The 20,002-nt window shown below is 36.9% G+C and overlaps 1 protein-coding gene across 6 annotated transcripts in view; it reads left to right on the top strand.

The window, feature by feature from the left end:
- LOC125683281 (zinc finger E-box-binding homeobox 2-like) overlaps positions 1-20,002 on the top strand; it is a 36,685-nt gene that overhangs the window by 10,106 nt on the left and 6,577 nt on the right. Inside the window, exons 1-5 of one of the 6 annotated variants that reach the window (XM_048924264.2) lie at positions 2,905-3,329; positions 15,450-15,578; positions 16,481-16,566; positions 16,704-16,920; positions 17,071-19,319. In XM_048924264.2, the coding sequence (XP_048780221.2) occupies positions 3,272-3,329; positions 15,450-15,578; positions 16,481-16,566; positions 16,704-16,920; positions 17,071-19,319 (2,739 nt within the window). In that variant the 5' untranslated portion in view covers positions 2,905-3,271. Of the gene's footprint in view, positions 1-2,904; positions 12,953-15,449; positions 15,579-16,480; positions 16,567-16,703; positions 16,921-17,070; positions 19,320-20,002 lie in introns of those variants that run through there. The other 5 variants (XM_056141574.1, XM_056141575.1, XM_048924266.2 and 2 more) reach the window with 5 other exon arrangements.

The raw sequence follows: 20,002 nt of genomic DNA, 5'->3' as shown, positions 1-20,002 counted from the left end.
AAAAAAAGATTTGATTATTGAATCAATGTAGAGAATCTGCTTAATACATTGTAGACAAGGTATTCCTGCTTTAAGCTTGATAATGTTGGTTAGTGGTGTATAGTAACACTGGGGTTTTGTTTCTTTATCCCCCAATCCTGCTAACTTCTACGTGCACATTAATGCCCTGGGAATCGGTACAAATCCTCTTTAGCTGCTGACGTAGTTCTATCAATGGAGCCCAATAGGAACCACTTCATATTTGGTGACTAATTGTTTTGCATCCATTTATAATTCATAAATGGTAACTGCAAGCATTATAATGACACTTCTTTGAAAGAAAAAACAAGGTAACAGATTTTGAAATGTGAGCTAGGCAGCCACATCAGTGATGTTAGAACATGATTTTTATAACCGTAGAGGGCAAAGAATACTAAATAATAAAAAAAAATATTGCACTAATTCAATTTGCCCTCAACTGCAGGAGAAATAATTGAAGATAACAACATGTCATGCTATTTAAAAATTGTTCAATTATGAAATTATTACTCTTGTTCTTTAGAATCGGGTTAAATATTAAGGGTAACATTAAAATATCCGTAACGGGTCCACATGCTCCTGTCATTGTGAGGAGACGTGTGTCTACAGATGGCCGCTTCCCACAGCAAAGAGTGTAGATAATATCAGACAGATAGAATATGGTAATTCGTCCGGTTATGAAAAATAATGTGAAACGCATCATCACGCAGTCAAAAAGTACAAGGCTCTAATGCTTTCATGAATTGGGAGTTTTGTCAATGAAAAAGCGATTAGGAAGGGGTATCTCAAAATTCAAAGAATATCACAATTGACAGAGGTATTGTACAGAATGTTAAATGAAACATGGAGAAAATTCTGAACATTTTCATAGATAAGAGTATTTGTATTTAAAAATGGCATGAGAAGAAAAAAAATATCAGAGGATAAAAGAATTGAAAAATTTTCAAAATTGATAGTGGCAAATATATTTATAACTTAACAAGAAAACGTGGTATTTTCAGCAAGGTTATAGATTGAATGCAGTGAGGAAAGTTCTGTCATTTAATACAAAAAGTATAGTCAGATATTACTTTTGTTTGTTTATGAAGACATTGGTGTTGAAGAGTGTAACGGGATACCTGTTTTGTTTACACTGTGCATATGGTATGTCCTCGAAATTTAATTACTCCACTAGTTCACTGTTAACTGGGATTGAAAACAGGTGGCACAAGTACATAGGACTTGTTCTCCCAAAAGGAGAGCTTGGGTCGGTGTGAAGTGTCCCCGCTCTGCAAGCTTTGTTTGAAGTCTGCAACCGTAGGGATGTTACTTTATTGTTGTATTTGCTAATGGATGGTTAAAGCTATTCATCTTTATTTGGTACATGATAACTTCTTTGCTAATCTAACTCTCGCCTTGATCAATTCTTGACTTCTCAAATTTCTTAAAACAAATTAATACGAGGACTACGAAATGTTCACATATTTGCATAAAGGATTGATCTTTCCTCAGAAAGGTAGCAGAGCTAGGGATCTTGGTGTTGTGGACTGCTGGATTCATTCCGTTTTAACTCTGTGTCAATACACAGGGCTCCCTGATTAAAACGGGAACCTGATTTCTTCTCAGAGTCAACAAAAATCTCCATCTTCGTCCAGGCAGAAGCAGTTAATTTTACTTTCTTTATTGCAGACAGTGATGAAGCTGTGAAATTAATGCATGGTCTTTCAACTGATTACCAATTTCATTCAGTTCTTAAATGTTGAAAAATGTTATGAACCTCAGTTCAAATGCATACTATTGGAAAGGATCTTTCAACTGATGAAGTGCATTTTCTTATAAAGTTCTATGTTCTTTGAAATTCTAGTAAATGAATCATTCTTCTGGCAGATATGAAAGTTGCTTCCACATCTTTATATAATGTTACTTTGTAACAAGGAAGAGATTCTGAAATCACATTTAAATCTTCTTCCTTTATGAAACCAAAAAGTGGCCATTTATAATGATAATAAAAAAAAAAAATGATATGGGAACTTGATTCCTAATTCTGGTAGAAATTTTTTGGAATAAACTGTGTAGGGTTTGGAGTTCTCTCCCTCGAGTTATTTTGCAAGAAATTATTGGAAAATCAAACCAGTGTTTGTCTTTGTGTCTATGGTTGGTCTTAATTCTAGAACCTTAATTTTGAGTTGGGGAAAATTCTCATTAGAGCTTGAGCGTGGAGATTGGGACTATCTGAGAGAGTGTTGTGTTTAAATTTGACTGTTTCTTATGTCTTTCAGTCGTTAATTTCTGTCATTGATTTATTCGTCAGCCCTAATGGATTTCCCTTCCAAACCTTATTCCTCTTTTCCGATAACTAAAAATTTGCAAAAAGATTCGTTAATGAAAATTTAAGCTTTGTTTGAATTTTAGTGAAATGTTTGTAACCTATAAGGCAGGTGACTGTATTAGTATAAAAAGCAGGTGAAGATGAGGGTAAGGACATGATGACCTGAATAAGATTTTGGGGAAAACTTGATGATCCCATCCCAACAAAAAGAAGTTGATGTTTCACAGAAAAATGGCTATTCCAGTGAGTAACACTAAGGTGTATAAATGGAGGAAAATAATTGTATCTATAACTGACACATGATGTCGAAGTTTCCGGTTTCCTGTGTCGGCTAAGAGGATTAGAATAGAAATATACAAGCAAGTGGAAACCGCCATTATGAAATATTTTTGAAGTGTTCATATAGGTAGAAAAGTAGTTTAGCAAACATAAGTACTGACAGTGCAGCTCAGAGAGGGTAGAAGTCATGGTGGGGCACTTGTTCAAAGCGAATGATGTCATCTGTTTCAAATAAACACCACACACACAATAACAGTTGTGTACTTTGAACCATGACAAAACTGATGACAGCTATTTTTATTACCTCCTCATATATAAAGAAATTAATTTGATATAAAATACTCTGAATGTTTAGAATGGGGTAAGTCCCATGTAAACTCCAGTATCAGCCGAAAATCAGTGAGGAACAAACTGCTTCCAAACTGACCATAGAAGTTTACAGCAATGAGGAAATTCTCTCAGGAAGAAACGTGAGCAAATCTGGCCATGTAGGGAGAAAATTCTGTGAAAACTTAAAACTTGACTAAAACTTCCTTTTCTTTGGGTAGTAGTTTTGTTTGCACTGTCTGTGCTGTACATTATGATGAGGCAAATTTCCACAGGAAATCCAGCGTATTGAGTTCTGTTGTAAAACAGGATATCTCGGAATACCTGTACGCTAAATACATGGCCACGTTTCCTTCCTTAACAGAGTGTGGATGGTCTTGGAGTGATATAAATAAAGGTACAAAGGTCGTGACCTTTGAGTCATTTAGTGGACATCCTTAGTACATACTTATATTACATTAAAGGTACACTGTACAGTTAAACAATGTCTCTTCCTTCTGAAGGTCTTGTATCTGAATACAAAGGTATGGAGAACACATGTAATGTCTCTCTCTCTCTCTCTTATCTTCCTCCCTTTCTCTCCCCCTCTCTCTCTTATCTTCCTCTCTTTCTCTCTCCCCCCTCTCTCTCTCTTATCTTCCTCCCTTTCTCTCTCTCTCCCTCCCCCTCTCCCTTATCTTCCTCCCTTTCTCTCTCTCTCCCTCCCCCCTCTCTCTACCTCTCTCTCCCCCCCCCCCCCCTCTCTCTCTGTTACAGAGTCATTATATATTGCATTTATACAACTGATTATGTGACCATTTAACTTTGGTTCTGAGAGTGTTAGTAGTCTAAATGTTACAGATTGTGCATCCTGTGTCCATCCTCGGTGTAAATCTGATTATCTTGTCTGATGTTTGACAAAAGTTTAAACCTGACAGCAGGAAGAACATGACATCCTTAGCAGGAGGCAGTCTAATGTTTTACCTCTCTGTTAATCTGTTTGCAGAGAAGATTATCCAAAATAGAAAGTGTGATGCAGGGATTATTTGTAAATAAAAACCATTTCCTCCCTCCCTGTTTTTGAGGGTGGGTTATAAATACTGTATAAATGAATGACAGACTCTTAGACATCTGATAGTTCATAACAAGTAGACATGGTGGTATTTTACTCTGAGAGCAGTATTGCTGAGAAAGCATGTATTCCTCACTATACAATCTACCAAGGTAAACATTTTGATTTAGTTTGTGTATTTTTTATATTATTTTAAGTTAACTGTGCATGTTGTTTTAATTAGAAAAGATATGCAGAAAGTATTGAGACACTGAAAATTCATTTATATTTTACAAATTGTTACTACGGTAATGAACTCTGTGTCCCAGAGCATCTCGTCTCAAGTTAATCCAGTATTCTAAAAAAAAAATTATCTTTGTAACAGCATCAAACCTTCCAACAGATTCACTCTCTGTCTCTGAAATTATTTGGAATGAAATCTCTTTGATTGTTGCTGTATTGACAGATAAAGCCATTTTTCTACAGAGCCGAACTACAAATGGTCCCATGTTTTCGATGCAGTTTTACTTGGTAGCTGTTTGGGTTTATAAGAATTCCAATAAATATACATCATATCAGAGGTAAATTGCTGTATCAAATTCACCAGATTTCCATGGTAACGGAATGAAAAATGTCCTGTCTGAGTGACTTTAGGTGTAGTATTGTTGACATAAGCAATTTCAGAGAAAGCTTCTGTTGGGGGAACCTGCAGGGAGTTTAGAGGTGGTGATATTTTGAAATGCTAGGAATGCCTAGGTAGAAGGCATGTTATTGTAATTCAGATCAGAAATAAATTTATTGTAATAGTGAATTTACACTGAAGTCTCGAGAGTATTTGTAAAAGTATATTTGCCTTTCCTGTTTATTTGTTGGGGAAATTTAATTTTTTGAACAATATTGAAAGCAGAAAATAATTTGGAGTTTTTCCTTGAGGTTTGAAGGTGTGCCCTCTACTAATTATTGTGACTGTACATAAAAACCAAGTTCATTATAAACTTAGTAGTGGTAGAGTACTCTACTGAAGGACAGAGTATGAGAGGCCTGTTGGACATTCGGGTCTAAAGGTCAGGAATCCTGCCCCCTGTCACAAATCCCACAATGTGTATAGTCCCACTGTATGTGTTGTTAGTTTCTGGACTGTTAGTGGATATAAACATTATGGGAATTTGGGCTTTGTGTGTTCATTAAAACTAAATGCTTCTCCACTTCATTGGGTCTCTTAGGACAGCACTTTCTGATGGAATAACCCAACGCCACTAATCATCATCCTGTTACCATGGTAATTGCTTTGACTTGTTGGTCAGGTAACGATTTTGTCCCAGTCGGCATCGCTGGTGCCTTAACGTAATTTGCATGGCATGCCTTAGCTACCTTTCACATTCCTGAATATTTATGAAGTAAAAATTGAAAGACTTTCTCTCAGATATTCCTATATGTTACAAGTCCATGAAGAGTTTTGTAAAAGATGTGTTGGTGCATTGAATCAGACAGAAAAAAAAAAGCTGATCAATAGTAGTGGGAATGATGAGAGAGACCAGCATTTCATACATATTTATACCACAGCCCCTCACACCTAGAATGCAGTTATGCCTCCGAGATGTGGTCCGTAATCAGATTTATGGTAAAACAGTGTTCTAGGATTTGTTTCCTGATAAATTTGAAAGCATTTGCTGCTCTCACGTGGATGGTGAAACCTCTATTGGTGTGCCTTGACAAGAGTATATTAAGATTATTTGGTGTATCATTTTTTAATCATTTTTTAAATGGATCCACATTGGAAAAAATATTTCTTGTAGAAATATTCTTCTGATTGTCTGAGATGAATAATTTTTAGAAATCAGAATTACATAAAAGGGTATATTTGATTTCCACAAATGAATTAGTTTGATTATTGAAGACTAAACTTGGTATGGAGTTGTAGAGCTGTTTGTGCCACAGATGGAATGTCATCCAATGGATCGTTTCACGTGACCTTTCTTTACCTGAGCTAACGATCTGGAGAATTAATGCTTACTCAGCCATGACAATCAGTTCCTTCATCTTTTGTCCTCACATCACAGACAGACATGTCCTCAAGTGGTCAGCACGTGCCGGAGATCAATTTAAAGAGCGGAAAAATGCCTGTTTAATGATCAGAAATTTCCACATTCCATATTGTCAATAATACAAAACTATGCACAAAATTTTCATTTATTTTAATTTTATTGTTATCAATTTTCTGCTATTCGTTTTTATCATTTATTGTGAAATTTAATATTGCATCATTTGGATTGTGAATTCAACGAGATTTTTAGAGGGCCTGTCTTCCTGCCCTAGATTATGGAGAACACTTCACACCTATTTCTACCTTATTCCCTATGAGCACCCCATATTGCAGGAGTTCAAACTGGGGTTCTGTTATAAATTGAAACCTTACAAATAATGGCATATGAGGGATACTGCCCCTATGGGACTTGTGCTGGAGATAAGCTTACCAGCCTTTATAAAGGACTAGCAGAACAAAGTGTTCACTTGCTAATGCTGTTGTAATTATCAGTTGGGCAAGGTGTAAATGTATAATGTCAAAAGCTCAGGGTACCTTAAAATGTGCATCTGTTTAGGAATTGGTTGGCTTCTTTCAAATGTGTCATATGGTATCTCTGAAAGGCAATTAATGGCCATGCAGTTTTGGGTATTTGCAACTCACTTGCTTAATTATTTTGTTTTGTAATGAATATTACTTTGGTCTGAATTTCATGTATCATACTTAACAAGCATTAAAGAGGAATGTACTGATAATATTTTCTGGAAATGGTATTTTGACTGAACAGGCTCATTGTAATCATTACTAGATAAAATTTTGGATTTTTGATCTCCTTCGTTGATTTACTTTCTAAGTCCTATTGTAAATTCTGCTAAATTTTCAAATGTTTAAGGTCTTGACTTTTCTGTTTTGTAAGTGCAGGGTGTTAATTTGAGATCTTTAATTCTAGATTAAAGAAGAAGGGAAAAAATTGACAAGAGCAGTAGATTTTTAAATGAGACTTTTTTCCACCGACAAGATAGAGTTGCTCTTTTCTTGCAAACGGGTAATTACAGTATTTTTCTTCTGGAAATTCAGCAAGGTATACCCTGATATTAAGACACTTGATTTTAATGCGTGGCACGCGAGTCATTGGAGGCCGTGTTCACCCTCGGTGTGACGGGGTCTGACGACGGAGTTGATTGGGGCTTTTGTACGGAGCTCGACTGGGAGCCCTCCTACTAAGGAACACTGGGAGAACAAAGGAAAAAAAGTTTTGTAGTTATTGATGTGGCCCAGGATGTGATTCATCAGCCATTGTTCGCATGTTAATTATATTCTTGAGATACAAACACTGCTTCTTAAGGAAATATGACAAAACCGGGCACTTAATCCCTTGACAAACGTTTTTACACCTTTTTTTTTCCAGGAGAAATCTTTGAGGAAAAGAACCACATTTTTATTTGTTTGTTGGCTTAATAAAATGTTACTAAGATTCTTTCTCTTTAGAATGTAGTTAAAAAAATTCAAAATGTGTTTCAACATCAGAAAAAATTTAATTATTAGGCAATTATTATTTTACTTTTCCTATTTGACTAGAATTTGTGTTTTGGGGTTGTCTAGCGGGACTGTAATGATCTCTAATACAGAGAATCCAGAGAGCTGTAGCTACACGTATGTGTTTCAGTCGTAATGGATACTATTATGAATGTTCACTATTTTCTATCATATTATTGGGTGTGACACATCATAAAAACAGTTTCACTGCAATTTCCCACCAATGCGTCATCAAAAACCTCAATTTTTTTAAATTAGTAGATATCAAATGACCTTTATGCTATATATGCAAAAATGATAATGATCAAAAAATTATATGAAATGTGATAGTGAAAAATAATGAAGAGAAAAAGAGACTGTTTGAATTCTAGAGGATGTGTAAAATTGAATTGGAAAGTTAAATTTTTCCTCACAGATGCTAATTATAAGGTTTGGTGAGTCCCACCATGATAACTTAATTTGCATGGTCCAGTGAGAAATCCCCTGAGTGAACAGGATAGATTAAGATATCAGGGGCTTTGATCTTTGAGTCTGTTACATCACCAGGGGGCCAACTGTTCCAGGTTCTCTAGAATTAACAGGACCTCACTGTGCCACTGGTAAAACAAAAATAAAATTTTGAGTTTGAATAAAATTAGAGGTAGGGGAGACTGCCCTCTGTTGGGGTTTATGTTAGAAGTGGGGACATTTGATGTTTTTAACTTCATATTTTGCTGTTAAATTATCGTGAATATTTGTTACTGATTAAGGATATAGAATTACTTTTTTTTTAATATAAATTTTTAATGGAATATCTAACTGGAAACTTCAATTTTAATGAACATTAAACACAGATTTTAAAATCTGGAGAAAAGGAAATGAGTTGGTTGGGTATAGTGTTTTTGCTGGTACTTAGCTGGGTGTCAGAGAGATTTTGATTTTCAACAAACTGTTTGTTGACAGTTAGTCATTGAAAAGCTCCTAATATCGCAATATCAATTAGTAGGAATTTTATTGTCTGCATAACTAGAAGAGGCAGTTGATGTAATGATGTATCAAACGTAGATTGATTTTAATTATCCGGGTTACATTAAGTGTTTGAAGCACTCGTCTGGTATCTTGGTAAAGTCGACAGTAGCCAGCTAAACCTGAGGTGGGCTGTAGGCCTCTCGTAATCTCAGGGAATGTTTACTTGCCTCTCAGTAGCATCTTAGGGTCTTGCAGCTCTAAAGAGCTTTTCCATGTATGGGGTTACAGAAAAACAAAATGCTCTTGTCATTCCAAATTGTAATAAAACATCTCTGTAGCAGTAACTACTAAAGATCTGGTATTGATTTAGTTAATTCACTTAGGCTTTTAAGTTAGCTTGAATTGGGGGACTCTGCTTTGAAACAGTCCCTCTTGTTAGGGTGTTAGTGGGTTTAAAATGTGTGAAAATCAAAGCATAGGATCTGAATGTTACAGCCCTTAATGGCTCACACTACCTTAAAAGGTTCAAGTGTTTGAACACATAGAAAATATCCTTAGTCACAGGTTGATAAAATATATATAGCAATTATTCACGTAAAAATGCTCTTCATGGTGACTTGTATTCTTTGCAAAATCTCAAAAAATCATTATACTGGAAATTTTTCTTCTGATGTACACATTTTAAAATTTGGAAGGGGGGGTCTATTTTGTTGTTGTTATCGTTTGGTATTTTGCCTATGTGTCATAACATTTGATAATGGAGAGTAGGATGGAAATGAAGTTTGGAGCCTCTTAGTTTTTGTAAATTTTTCTTTAATGGTGTGTAATATTGGGCATCACAAGCACCTGTTAGTACTGTATATTGTAGATCTGGGTTAAGTACCTACAAATCAGGGAGACCTCTACAAGGTGGTTCACACAAGTTCTTGTTTTATTTCCACGTGTTTGGAGGTGCAGCAAAGGAGTTTTTAGCTTTTCAAAGAAACAATCAAAATGAAAGGGTTGAAAATCATAGCATTTAGCAAGTAAATCTTTTCATTATTCTTATCTTTAAAGAGGAGAAAATAGATGAATATATATATATTAATGGTTCATGAAGAATTTTTCATGTCATAATTAACATTTCTGCATGAAATATAAAATGGTTTGAAACAGATTTTTCGGGGTTTTAACACCTGTGCGACCTCTATGTGATAGCTGTCTGTACAGACAGAAAGAGATGCTTACTGAGGTTGTATGGCTGCTAGAAGCTGAAACACCTGATGATGCACACCAAAGAATGCGGTGCTGCTGATGTAAATATTACTAAGATACCTGTATCTATGTAACCAGAAAATATTTGGCAGGTGTGATATCTAAAAAGGTGAATCAGGTGAGGTGCCTAGGAGGGGGAAAGCAGGCTCTATCTCCAAAAGAAGATAGCAGGTATAATTAGACACAGGTCTGTAAAGAGAGTATTATCAGAGGGTAATAAGGCTTTTGTTTTTATCTTAATTCAATTAAGACTTTACCTGCATACAAGGTGAGTAGGGGGGGAGGGGCCTCAGAGAGGGCTTGGCATCACCTGTGTTCTGGCGATGGTGCTGTGTTGAGGTGTATTGAGTTTCCTCAGTACCTGTGTGAACCTGTGCACGTTATCATTGCTAGGGTAAAAATTTGGCTCTGCTCCGAACAGGTATAGAACAAAGATTCCATCGTACACCTTTACATCACAAGAGCAGCCACTATGGGTAAGTGCCTGAGATGTTATGTATTTTGAATTCTTCTCTAGAAATAGATTCATTTTTATTTGTTTCTTTTGAACACTAGAATGTTGTCCCTGAAACTGACAATTTCTATTTTATACCCTGAAATTTATTCTTTTTCTTCGGTTTCAAAATTTTCTCTTCTTGTTATAAAAGATGCTTTGTGGATAGAGTAGAAACTTGAAACAAATGAATTGGGTCATGATTTGAGCTAGTTATGATTGCTGGTAGACATCCATTGTGATGCAGTCAAATAATGTTATAAACAGATGCCAGTGAATGCCATTATATTTGTGTTAAAACTGGTCTGAAATTAACAGCATTGATTTTTGTTGAAATGGTTGGCCCAAACTAAAGCATCCAAACTTGGAGTAACTGTTTCTATTTCCTTACTAAATGGCTAACCTGCAATGCAGTGTATAATGAAAGAGTTTTTACAGCTTTTCTACTTTATAGGTAAATTTTATTTCTATGTGATCAGGGGAAACAACTCTGGAGAATCTATAATTTGTATAAGTTGGGAATATTTACCCCAATTTTATGTTTTTTGGAGTTGGGTCATTAGTTGGAAATGAATGGAGGGGATTGGTTGATGTGAGAATTTATTATCCAATTATCTCAGCTAAAGGCAGCTTAATGAATATTCTTCATCTGAAATTTGCTGGAATGAAATCCAGTGGTCCATGCAACAATGAACATAATTGCATTCTAACAGTATCCCTAACTGTGGCGGCTCATGTAATTAATGTCCAGTTATGATGGACTGGAGGGAAGAATTTCTGAATATTGATAGCCATACAGGTCAGAAGTCACCAGCACTGCAGCATGCTGCATTATAATCTTCAAAGTTTGGGAGAGATAAATTTTAATCTTCTGATTGTATGTAAAAATTCTAGGAAAAAGTCCAGTGAAATGTTTTTGTAATCTTTCCCCAAAGATGAGTAGACTGTGTTATGCTGGGTGATTTTCAAAGCATGCTTAGTGATTTGTCTTTTTTTTTTTTTTAAAAAAACCCCAAAACAGTTGAGAGTTTTAAATCTTGTTTTTCTTTATTTGTTTATATTGCAAGTGGGGTGTCTGTGAAAGTTTGGATTTTGATAGACTGAGTGATGAGGAAGAGCCTGATCAATGCATTCAGAAACTAATGACTTTCTCCAATGTGACATAACTTTTAATCTGCATGACAATAAAAATCCAGGAGGCTGTTCCATGTGGAATGGCTTTCCGTGATCCACCATGGCCTATGCTGGAGATACATCTCTTCCCTGATCTATCACCTCAATACAATAAGAAAACCAGGACTGCCATACAAGTAATCAATAATTCTGATTGCAGTAGTTCTTATGACATTCCATTTCACTTTCTGTGATAGATCTGAGAGAGAGAGAACACACAACAGGGCCCCAGGGATAAAATTACCACCAATCAAAAAGGCTCCATGCATCAAAAGATACCTATCATTTATCACTGCTCATTGGAACTTGTCCATGGCTGCTGAATAGGATGCAGTGATTAGGAATATGTATTTTTTAAATTAAGAATTCAGTTGACCTGTGTATAAAAAAACCCAAAAAACAACACAAAAAAACCAGGGGGGAAAAAAGCATAAGAGAAATTCTATCAGTTAATATAGAAGATCTCTCCTTGATTAGATAGAAGTTCACACAGTAAAATGAGCCCCTCCCATCTATTCACCTGAGTAATGAGAATTCAGGTAAAAATGACAGGTGAGATAAGACTCCGCCCCTGTCATTTACATCTTTACTAGGAATGATTCTCAGGTTAAAGACTCCACCCGCTTTCTCTTCATGCCTGGGTAGCTGATGGTCTACACCCCCTCTCTCTCTTTACATCTGTTGTGTGTTAAGTCTGCCTTAAATCAATATAACATCAGAGGCTGTTTCAACCAGGTGTTAAAATCTGTAATTACACATTAGAATCTGACAGGAGGTCTTAATTGGTTTTATGCTAATGACTATGGAGTTTGTTTAGAGAGGGCTGGGTAGATGGAGATGTGTGGGGTTTATGTAAATGAGCTTTATCTAGGTAGCTAAGAGAGGGTTTTTTTTTTTTTTTTATTAAAGAAAGATACAGTTATGTTTTGGTTGAAGTAAAATGTCTGCTATTGATACTTAACTGATAACAGGCTTCCAGGGTTTGTTGTTATTGTAGCAGAGACCCTCGTTTGAAAAATTCTGATAAGCAGAAAATATAGCCTGTCTCTACCAAGTCCATATGTTTTGAATCAGAATTTCATATTTGTGAAAATTATACAAAATAATGTGTATGAATTTTGTTTTATGTACAAGATGGACCTCCCCATTTTAACAGGCTTCATTATAGCACATTAATAAGAATTTATGGCCATTAAATTCCAAAATGTGTAGTGAGGTGATTTGTGTGACTTCTGTACAGGATTCACCTGGAAGTTCCCCGTGGGGAACCCCACTGAACCTTATCATCCTGACTACCATGAGCTGTGATTGGCCGGTGAGCTGCTGATGTTAAGGTGGTATTAATTATGTTCAGTAGTAGGGTAGAGACAAGGTGAATTAAAGAAGGTGGACTCTGGATATTTAATTTATCACACCTGGAGCAGGCTAAGGAATCGGATGGCTAGGGTCACTTTAGTCTGTGGATACGAGCTGTGGAGGTAGAAAGTGTTGCAGAGATTGCCGGGATTATACCTGATGAGGGAATCATGCTGCGGGATTTTTATAATATTATAATGGGCTTCGGTAAGTTGTCACAGACTCGGCAGACCTAGTGATGATGCTTAAGAGCTAAATGGATTTCTGATTTCTGGTTTAGGGCTTCACAAGTATGAAGAAATATCTTGTTCATGTGTGTAGGAAATTGTTACTCTGTAATGTAGAAAACAAAAAACTTGTATGTGTTGAGTTAACTTTTTCTTTTTTGATGTGTGATTCACATTTGAAGTGGTCTCTCTCTATATTGAAGTAAGAAATGACAAGTGTTTCTCATTTTCTTTTTTCATTCATAATGTGACTTGGAGAGGAATACCTTAAAAACAAAGAGGGTCATTATCAGCCTGTGAGTCATACCGAGATGAAGAAATAGATAAGGTGTGGGTCACATGTTTATCAAGATCTAATGATGCTCTGCATCTGGCAGTGCTCAGAAGGGACAGAGTGATGGCACTCAGGGAGGGGGGCAGTTTGTACCAATTTTCTGAATGTAGGAAGCTCACGTTTATTAGTTCCACTTTTGAAATCTAATGTCTAACGAGTTCACAATGATGCATTGACAAAGTTTTTAGGAAATTACTCGTGACTAAAATTGTGTTTTTGAATGAAAATAATTGTTACAATATCTCAAAGAAACATGTGATCTTGTATCTAGTTACATTCTCATGGAGGTCGACAGTCTTTTACTTCATTCATGTAAAGTGAAGGCATTATTTATTGAAGTTGCAATGTTTCATTTTTATTTAAAAGAGTGATATTTAGTTTGAAGGCTTAATTCTTAGCATATGCTTGATTGAATTTCATGAAAATTCTTCTTAATTATTTACGCATTCCATTTTGTGTTGACAACTAAAAAAGAATGATAAATTAGAAATAAAGTATAATGATAAAGAATTTTTTTTAAAAATGATAGAATACGTAATTGATTGTAAATTGTGACTTATACTTACTAATGAATTTGGAGTAAAAATCCATTAAACATCATTTGAAAATTAATGTGTGTAGAGCTTGAGGCACTCGGGCCATTTTACTGGCAGATCGCAGAGTAAAAAGATGTGGAGTAGGGGGAGATAACTCTGCAATCATTGAAGGAAAATGCAGATAACCAACCAAGTGTCATCAAGTGTTTGATCACATGGCTGTGAAATCATCAACAATTTGTTCTCTTTATTGTCCTGTGAAATGGCTAGTTTGATACAATAATAGGAGATATAATCAGAGATTAATGGTCCATGGTTAGCAGTATTAGTAATTGTTCACAGTGATTTTAACTGATGTTCTAGTATCAGGTTTCAGTAGAAATGCAGGTGAATCGTTGGCAGATAGGGTCATGTTAGGGGAATAAAACTGAGAGATGCTGGTGTAGGGCCGTGTGTGGGAGCTCATCTTCCCAACAACCAAACCTCCAGTCAGGTGCAGATTCCAAAGTGATTGTTTATTAAATGTAAAAAATAAATAACTGATAATAGCTTGGACTTTATACCACAAATTACATTAAATTGTCCTAGGGCAAAAAATGACAGGGTAATTTCAGGCTTAATCCTAATTTGATTTTTATTGCAGTAGTAATCAGCCTAATGGTGGTACAGCAGGTTGTGTAAATGTAACTGTAATATAATCTGATGGTGAAGTTATGATGACATCCTTAACTCCAGTATGATTTAATGACTACACCTCGTCATAAAGCCAGGCTAAAAACCCAGAGACTATTGTACACTATAAAAGCTAAAAAAAAAATTAAATTTTTTTTTTAAAAAAGTGTACTGTTGATAGTACATGTATACATTTCTTATAATAATAATACTGGGGTTTTTTTGGGGGGGGGGGGGTGTTATATTATATATATATATATATATATATATATATATATATATATATATATATATAGCTTAGGTTGAGTCAGAGTTTGGGGATTATATTGAATTAAGACACTAAATGATGAATGTTTCTCAGTAGAAAAAAAAATGAATGAAATATTGATTAAGACACTAAATGATGAATGTTTTCCAAAAGAAAATAGTTTTAAAAAGGGGGGGGGGTGAAGTATTAAGATATTAAACAATAAATCTTTTTTAGAAGAAAAAAAACCCATAAAAAATTCAATTGCTTTTAGTTAAACACCACACATATTATTTAATTCCCATTCTCAAAGAAATTTAGTGTATTATGATATATACCATAACTTGCATTGACTATCAAGAAATACTTAGGTGAAGTCCACATGGTTAAAAATGCTGCTGAGAAATTCGACAACATGAGTGATTTTTAAAAAAAAAGATTTATCTCGGCAAGCTTACTGAGTCTTATATAAAAAGTATTTAGGTTGATGGCAAGATATTAACTTCTCCTGCCATTGTGTGGCCCGTTATTATAAGATGTAGAGAACAGATGTGTGGTGTTGAAGTGGGGTCTGTGACGACCAGGAATCAATAAAGATGTGGAGATAAACATCGAATAGAGCACTAGAAGTGAAGGGGAGGAACTCTGTAGACATTAATGTAATTCAAAAATTTCTTTCTATTTCTAGTTGAGGACGAAGTGAGCGATATCAAGCAACAGAAAACAGCAGATGTAACCACCACAAACAGTGGTAACCATGACAATGCTGAAACCCATGACAACAGTCCCCATGACAAAGCCAGTCTACAGAAGAAAGGTAATGATTGCTTATAACATCAATGATTATGATAATTTGAAAAGAAAGTATGACATTTGGGGAGTAAATTTAGTATTGGAGGTACAGTTTTGAATTAAGGAGGTACTTTACATCATCAGAATGGCTGACTTCCTTTTAAAACATGGATGAAAATATAGATGTCAGCAATATTTGTCTATTCATTTCAAAAATCATTATATAGCTGAGTAGCTCAGTAGGTTAGGACATTGACTACTGAACTGTAGATAGGGGGTTCAAGTTCAGCAGGGTTTTAAAAAAAAAATTCGGATTGCTTTCTACTAAAACTACATTTTTTGACTAAATAAAGTAAATTTGTAAGTTTTCAATTTCAAAATATTGTTGTACATATCTTTCAATTTTCATCCAAAACAAATTTCTCTGGTGTAGCATACATCCTTAAGATAAAGGGTAGATTTGTCATTTGAGTTATAGTTCTGAATATTAAGAAAAAGGATAAATTTTTTCTGCTTTAATGTTCATAAGCTTATACTTGACTTAGTTTATTTATGGAAAGACAGTCTGGGATGAAGGTTGATTTTAAAATGGTCGAGGTCTTGGGTCAAAAAAGTATTTATTCAAGGTCAAAATTTTGTATTAGGGACATTCAGCAGAGGCTCATAATTTGATACAAACGTTGCTGTAATCCTACTATGTTTTGATTGAGGTCAATAATTGTATTAAAAAATGTTGGGTTTTTTATTATGAATATAAAAGTAATTTATATCACACCGTAAATCAAGACTTGTAGGCGTCTTGTTGAAACTTAAAAAAAAAAATGCAAGACCAATGAAATAAAGTCTTACTACTGAAATTTAGATTATCTTAAAGCAAAAACTTATTGTTTTATTTCAGATTTTTAAAAACTTATTATTTGATTTCAGATGAAAATTGTGATGATGATTCTCCGATAGAAACTGGACTTATCCCAAAGACACCAAACTCCGACAAGGAAAACTCACAAGAAAAGGTAGATAACTTCAACAGACAAAAATTCCTTCAAATAGAAAACATAAGCATAAATTGAATTATTTCATTTTGCAACATTTTAAAATCTGAAGATTTTTGTCCTGTAAAAAATAAAATTTCAAACTTTTAAATTTGCAGCAGGAGGTAACATCAGTGGTGTTGCCATACAAACAGCCGTCATGTGTGACTAATTCCAACAGGAGTACGGAGGAGGACAAGATTCAAGAGTACCTGAACCGCAGTGACACAGCAGTTATATACCCTGAGCCGGTCAGTGACCTGGAGGCTCAGGAGCTGGAGGCCAGTCATGTACAAGAGACTGTGGAGGAGGAGGGGGAGGACAGCCTCGACAATGGTAAGTGAACCGCCAGCTGTCAGTTACTGCAGAAGTTTTCTTTTTCACAAGCTAAAATTTTGGCTAGTGTACTCTTTGATTTTATGTCATATATTAGTCACTGAATGCCGTACAACACAAACATTACACTCTCTCTGTTTCTGTATCTAGATAGTGTTTTGGAGGAAGACTTGGTGTTGAAGTGTATCTACTGTAGCCAGCCGTACTCCAGAATCCCTGTACTGAAGGAACACATGAAGTCTGCCCATCCAGACAAACCGGTCCGCTTCCAGTGTCCCAAGTGTGAAGAAACCTTCAACCAGAAGTCGCATCTGGACAAACACCTGGCCCTTCACTCTCCCACCTCTCAGTCTTGTAAAGTCTGCAACAAGACCTTCGCCAATGTTTACAGACTACAGCGGCACATGATAAGTCACGACGAAAGCACAGACCTTCGCAAGTTCAAGTGTCCGGAATGTGGAAAGGCATTTAAGTTCAAGCACCATCTGAAGGAGCACATCCGCATCCACAGTGGAGAGAAGCCATTCGAATGTCCCAACTGCCATAAGAGATTCAGCCACTCAGGATCCTACAGTAGTCACATGACGTCCAAAAAGTGCTGGGTGGCAGGACCAAAGGCACACATCACTGACAGGGTCAACCATATGGAGCCCACCGTCACTTATTCCAAACCTCTCATCTCCAAGGGATCCTTCACTCCACCGGTCCACATGCTGACCTCTATGGCCCAGGGACCATTCCCAAGAGTTCCATACTTGCATTTCGATCCAAAAGGAAGCATGCCATTTTTCACTCCCCCACCAGCCTTTGTCCCCTACACGTACTCCATGATTCGTCACAGCTCACCCATCAATCCAATCATCTCTCTCCAAGCGAAGACTGAAGCATTAACATGTCACAGTGTCAATCCATCTCATGCCAACACAGCCCAGATCTCTCCGGATGTCAATTCCAACACTCAGCTCATTTCCATGCACAAATCTATGTCCAAGGACAACACTGCAATCAAGAAAGAACCAGTAGAGTGTAAACTAGAGCCTATATGCACTGATTCCAAACCTAGACCAACAGAAGAACCAATGGAAGCTGACAGACCACCAGAGAAAAGGGAAACACCGCAGGCAGAGACCATCAAACCAGACGTGAAGATGGAGGAGAGAGAAGACTCTGAAAAAGAGAAGATCCTCTGTCACTTCTGCAATGAGGTCTTTAATAGTGCAGTAGATCAACATCAACATGAAAGGTATCTATGCAAGGCTAATAAGGAACTTCTACAGAGGGCATCCTTCAGTGACAGTTCCAGGAATTCTCCGTGTAGCTCAGTCTCTGACCGGGGAACCCCCAATGGCAGCTTTAGCGCTCCAGACACGGACCACGAGGATGACTGTGACTCCAAGAAATTCCGGATGAGGACACACATCAGTGAGGAGCAGCTGTCAGTGCTCAAGTCCCATTACAAGGAGAATCCAAGACCAAGAAAGTTTGAGCTGATCCGTATTGGAAAGGAAATTGGAAAGGAGAAGAGAGTGGTACAAGTGTGGTTTCAGAACATGCGGGCTAGAGACAGACGACAAGGGAAGAATGTGCCATATGTTCCATCCATGGCTCGCTTCAAGCACCACGATGGTTCTGTGTGGAAGGATCCGACTTCCTCCCAGTCCAGCTACATCCCAGTTGTTCCCAACACAACTCGTGCGCATGGGAAAAAGCTAGACCTACCATCTACAAGCAGGTCAGAGGAACAGCCATTAGATCTCAGTGTCCACAGCCGGACCCCCACACCGGCACATATGGGCAGTCCTAGTTCCTCCAACAGCTCCTCCAGTACTCCTCACAAACCTTTATCCCTGAACTTCAGCGGAAAGCTGGACAGTACTGCGGAGACTCCTAAGAAAGAGGGCAGACTACAGAGTTCAGCTATCTACAAATACTTACAGCAGGAGGGCATGATTCCTCGACACTTCTTTGGGAACTACTTACCACATCCCCCCACCTCCATGTTCCAGCCCTTTCTACAGGCACACTTACTAGCTAACCAGGAAGCTAGCATGAGTCACCACCACTTCGAGCATCGTTCCAAATCTGCTGAACCAGTCCAAAAACCAAGTTTCACGGACATTAACAAAAATAGTGCTACTCCTATGGACTCCAAGTTCTACTTTGAGCAAAATGGCAACAAGTCTGGTCGTCTGGTGATTGATGAGAGTCAGGATGAGGATTCAAACTGTTCCAGTGACAGTTGTAGTGACACTGAGCAGTATCGCCGGGCCATGGCAGACGCCACCTTGAATCTTGCTACACTAGCAGAAGTCAGCCTGTCCCAGCGAGCGGCCCTGATGGAGAGCTCATTGAAGTCCAAGCGGTTGAGGAAGAAGAGCTGGCGGCAGGTACACGGCTATGTCTGTATCACACGTTTTTAACCTTTTTCCCTGTAGTTAGAATTAACACTGAAGAGGTGAGGAAATGAGATTGCACATTTATTTTCTGTCCTCCTTAACATTGCATGTGTTGACACTCTCCCTGATATTAACTCAGTGCTTGTTTTGCACTCTTCATATTCATCAAAGTTCCTGTTTTTCATTTGCTTTTCTTGTGGAATCTCAGTGCTGCACTTCTTCAGTCAAGCAACATCTTCATGAGCTTCGATCCTTTGATGTAGGGGGCGGGGGATAGTTCGTTTGATGTAGGGGGTGGGGAATGGATCATTTAATTTAGGGGGCGGGTGATGGATCCTTTGATATAGGAGGCAGAGTTGGATTCATTGATTTAAGGGACAGGGGTAGATCCTTTGATATAGGGGGCGGGGTAAGATCCTTTGATATAGTAGGTGTAGGTGGTGGGGTACTTAAGAAGAAAAATTCCATGAAAAAGAGATGGCATTTAGATGTTGCTTAAACATTTGTGACACACCCTGCCCATTTTTTCATGAATTGTAATGTAATCTTCCTTATCAATAATTAAATTCTCCCAAAAAATTATCGTCACATTTGTTTGATGAAGAACATCACATATAACCTGAGGCGTTCAGATTTCAAAGGGATAAGTGTTGATGTGATGCTCTTCAGCATTAAAACATGGTTAT

The sequence above is a fragment of the Ostrea edulis genome, chromosome 6 (genome assembly GCF_947568905.1).
Source record: "Ostrea edulis chromosome 6, xbOstEdul1.1, whole genome shotgun sequence".
In the NCBI taxonomy this organism is placed as follows: Eukaryota; Metazoa; Mollusca; class Bivalvia; order Ostreida; family Ostreidae; genus Ostrea; species Ostrea edulis.
This window is presented reverse-complemented; position numbering and strand designations above follow the sequence as displayed.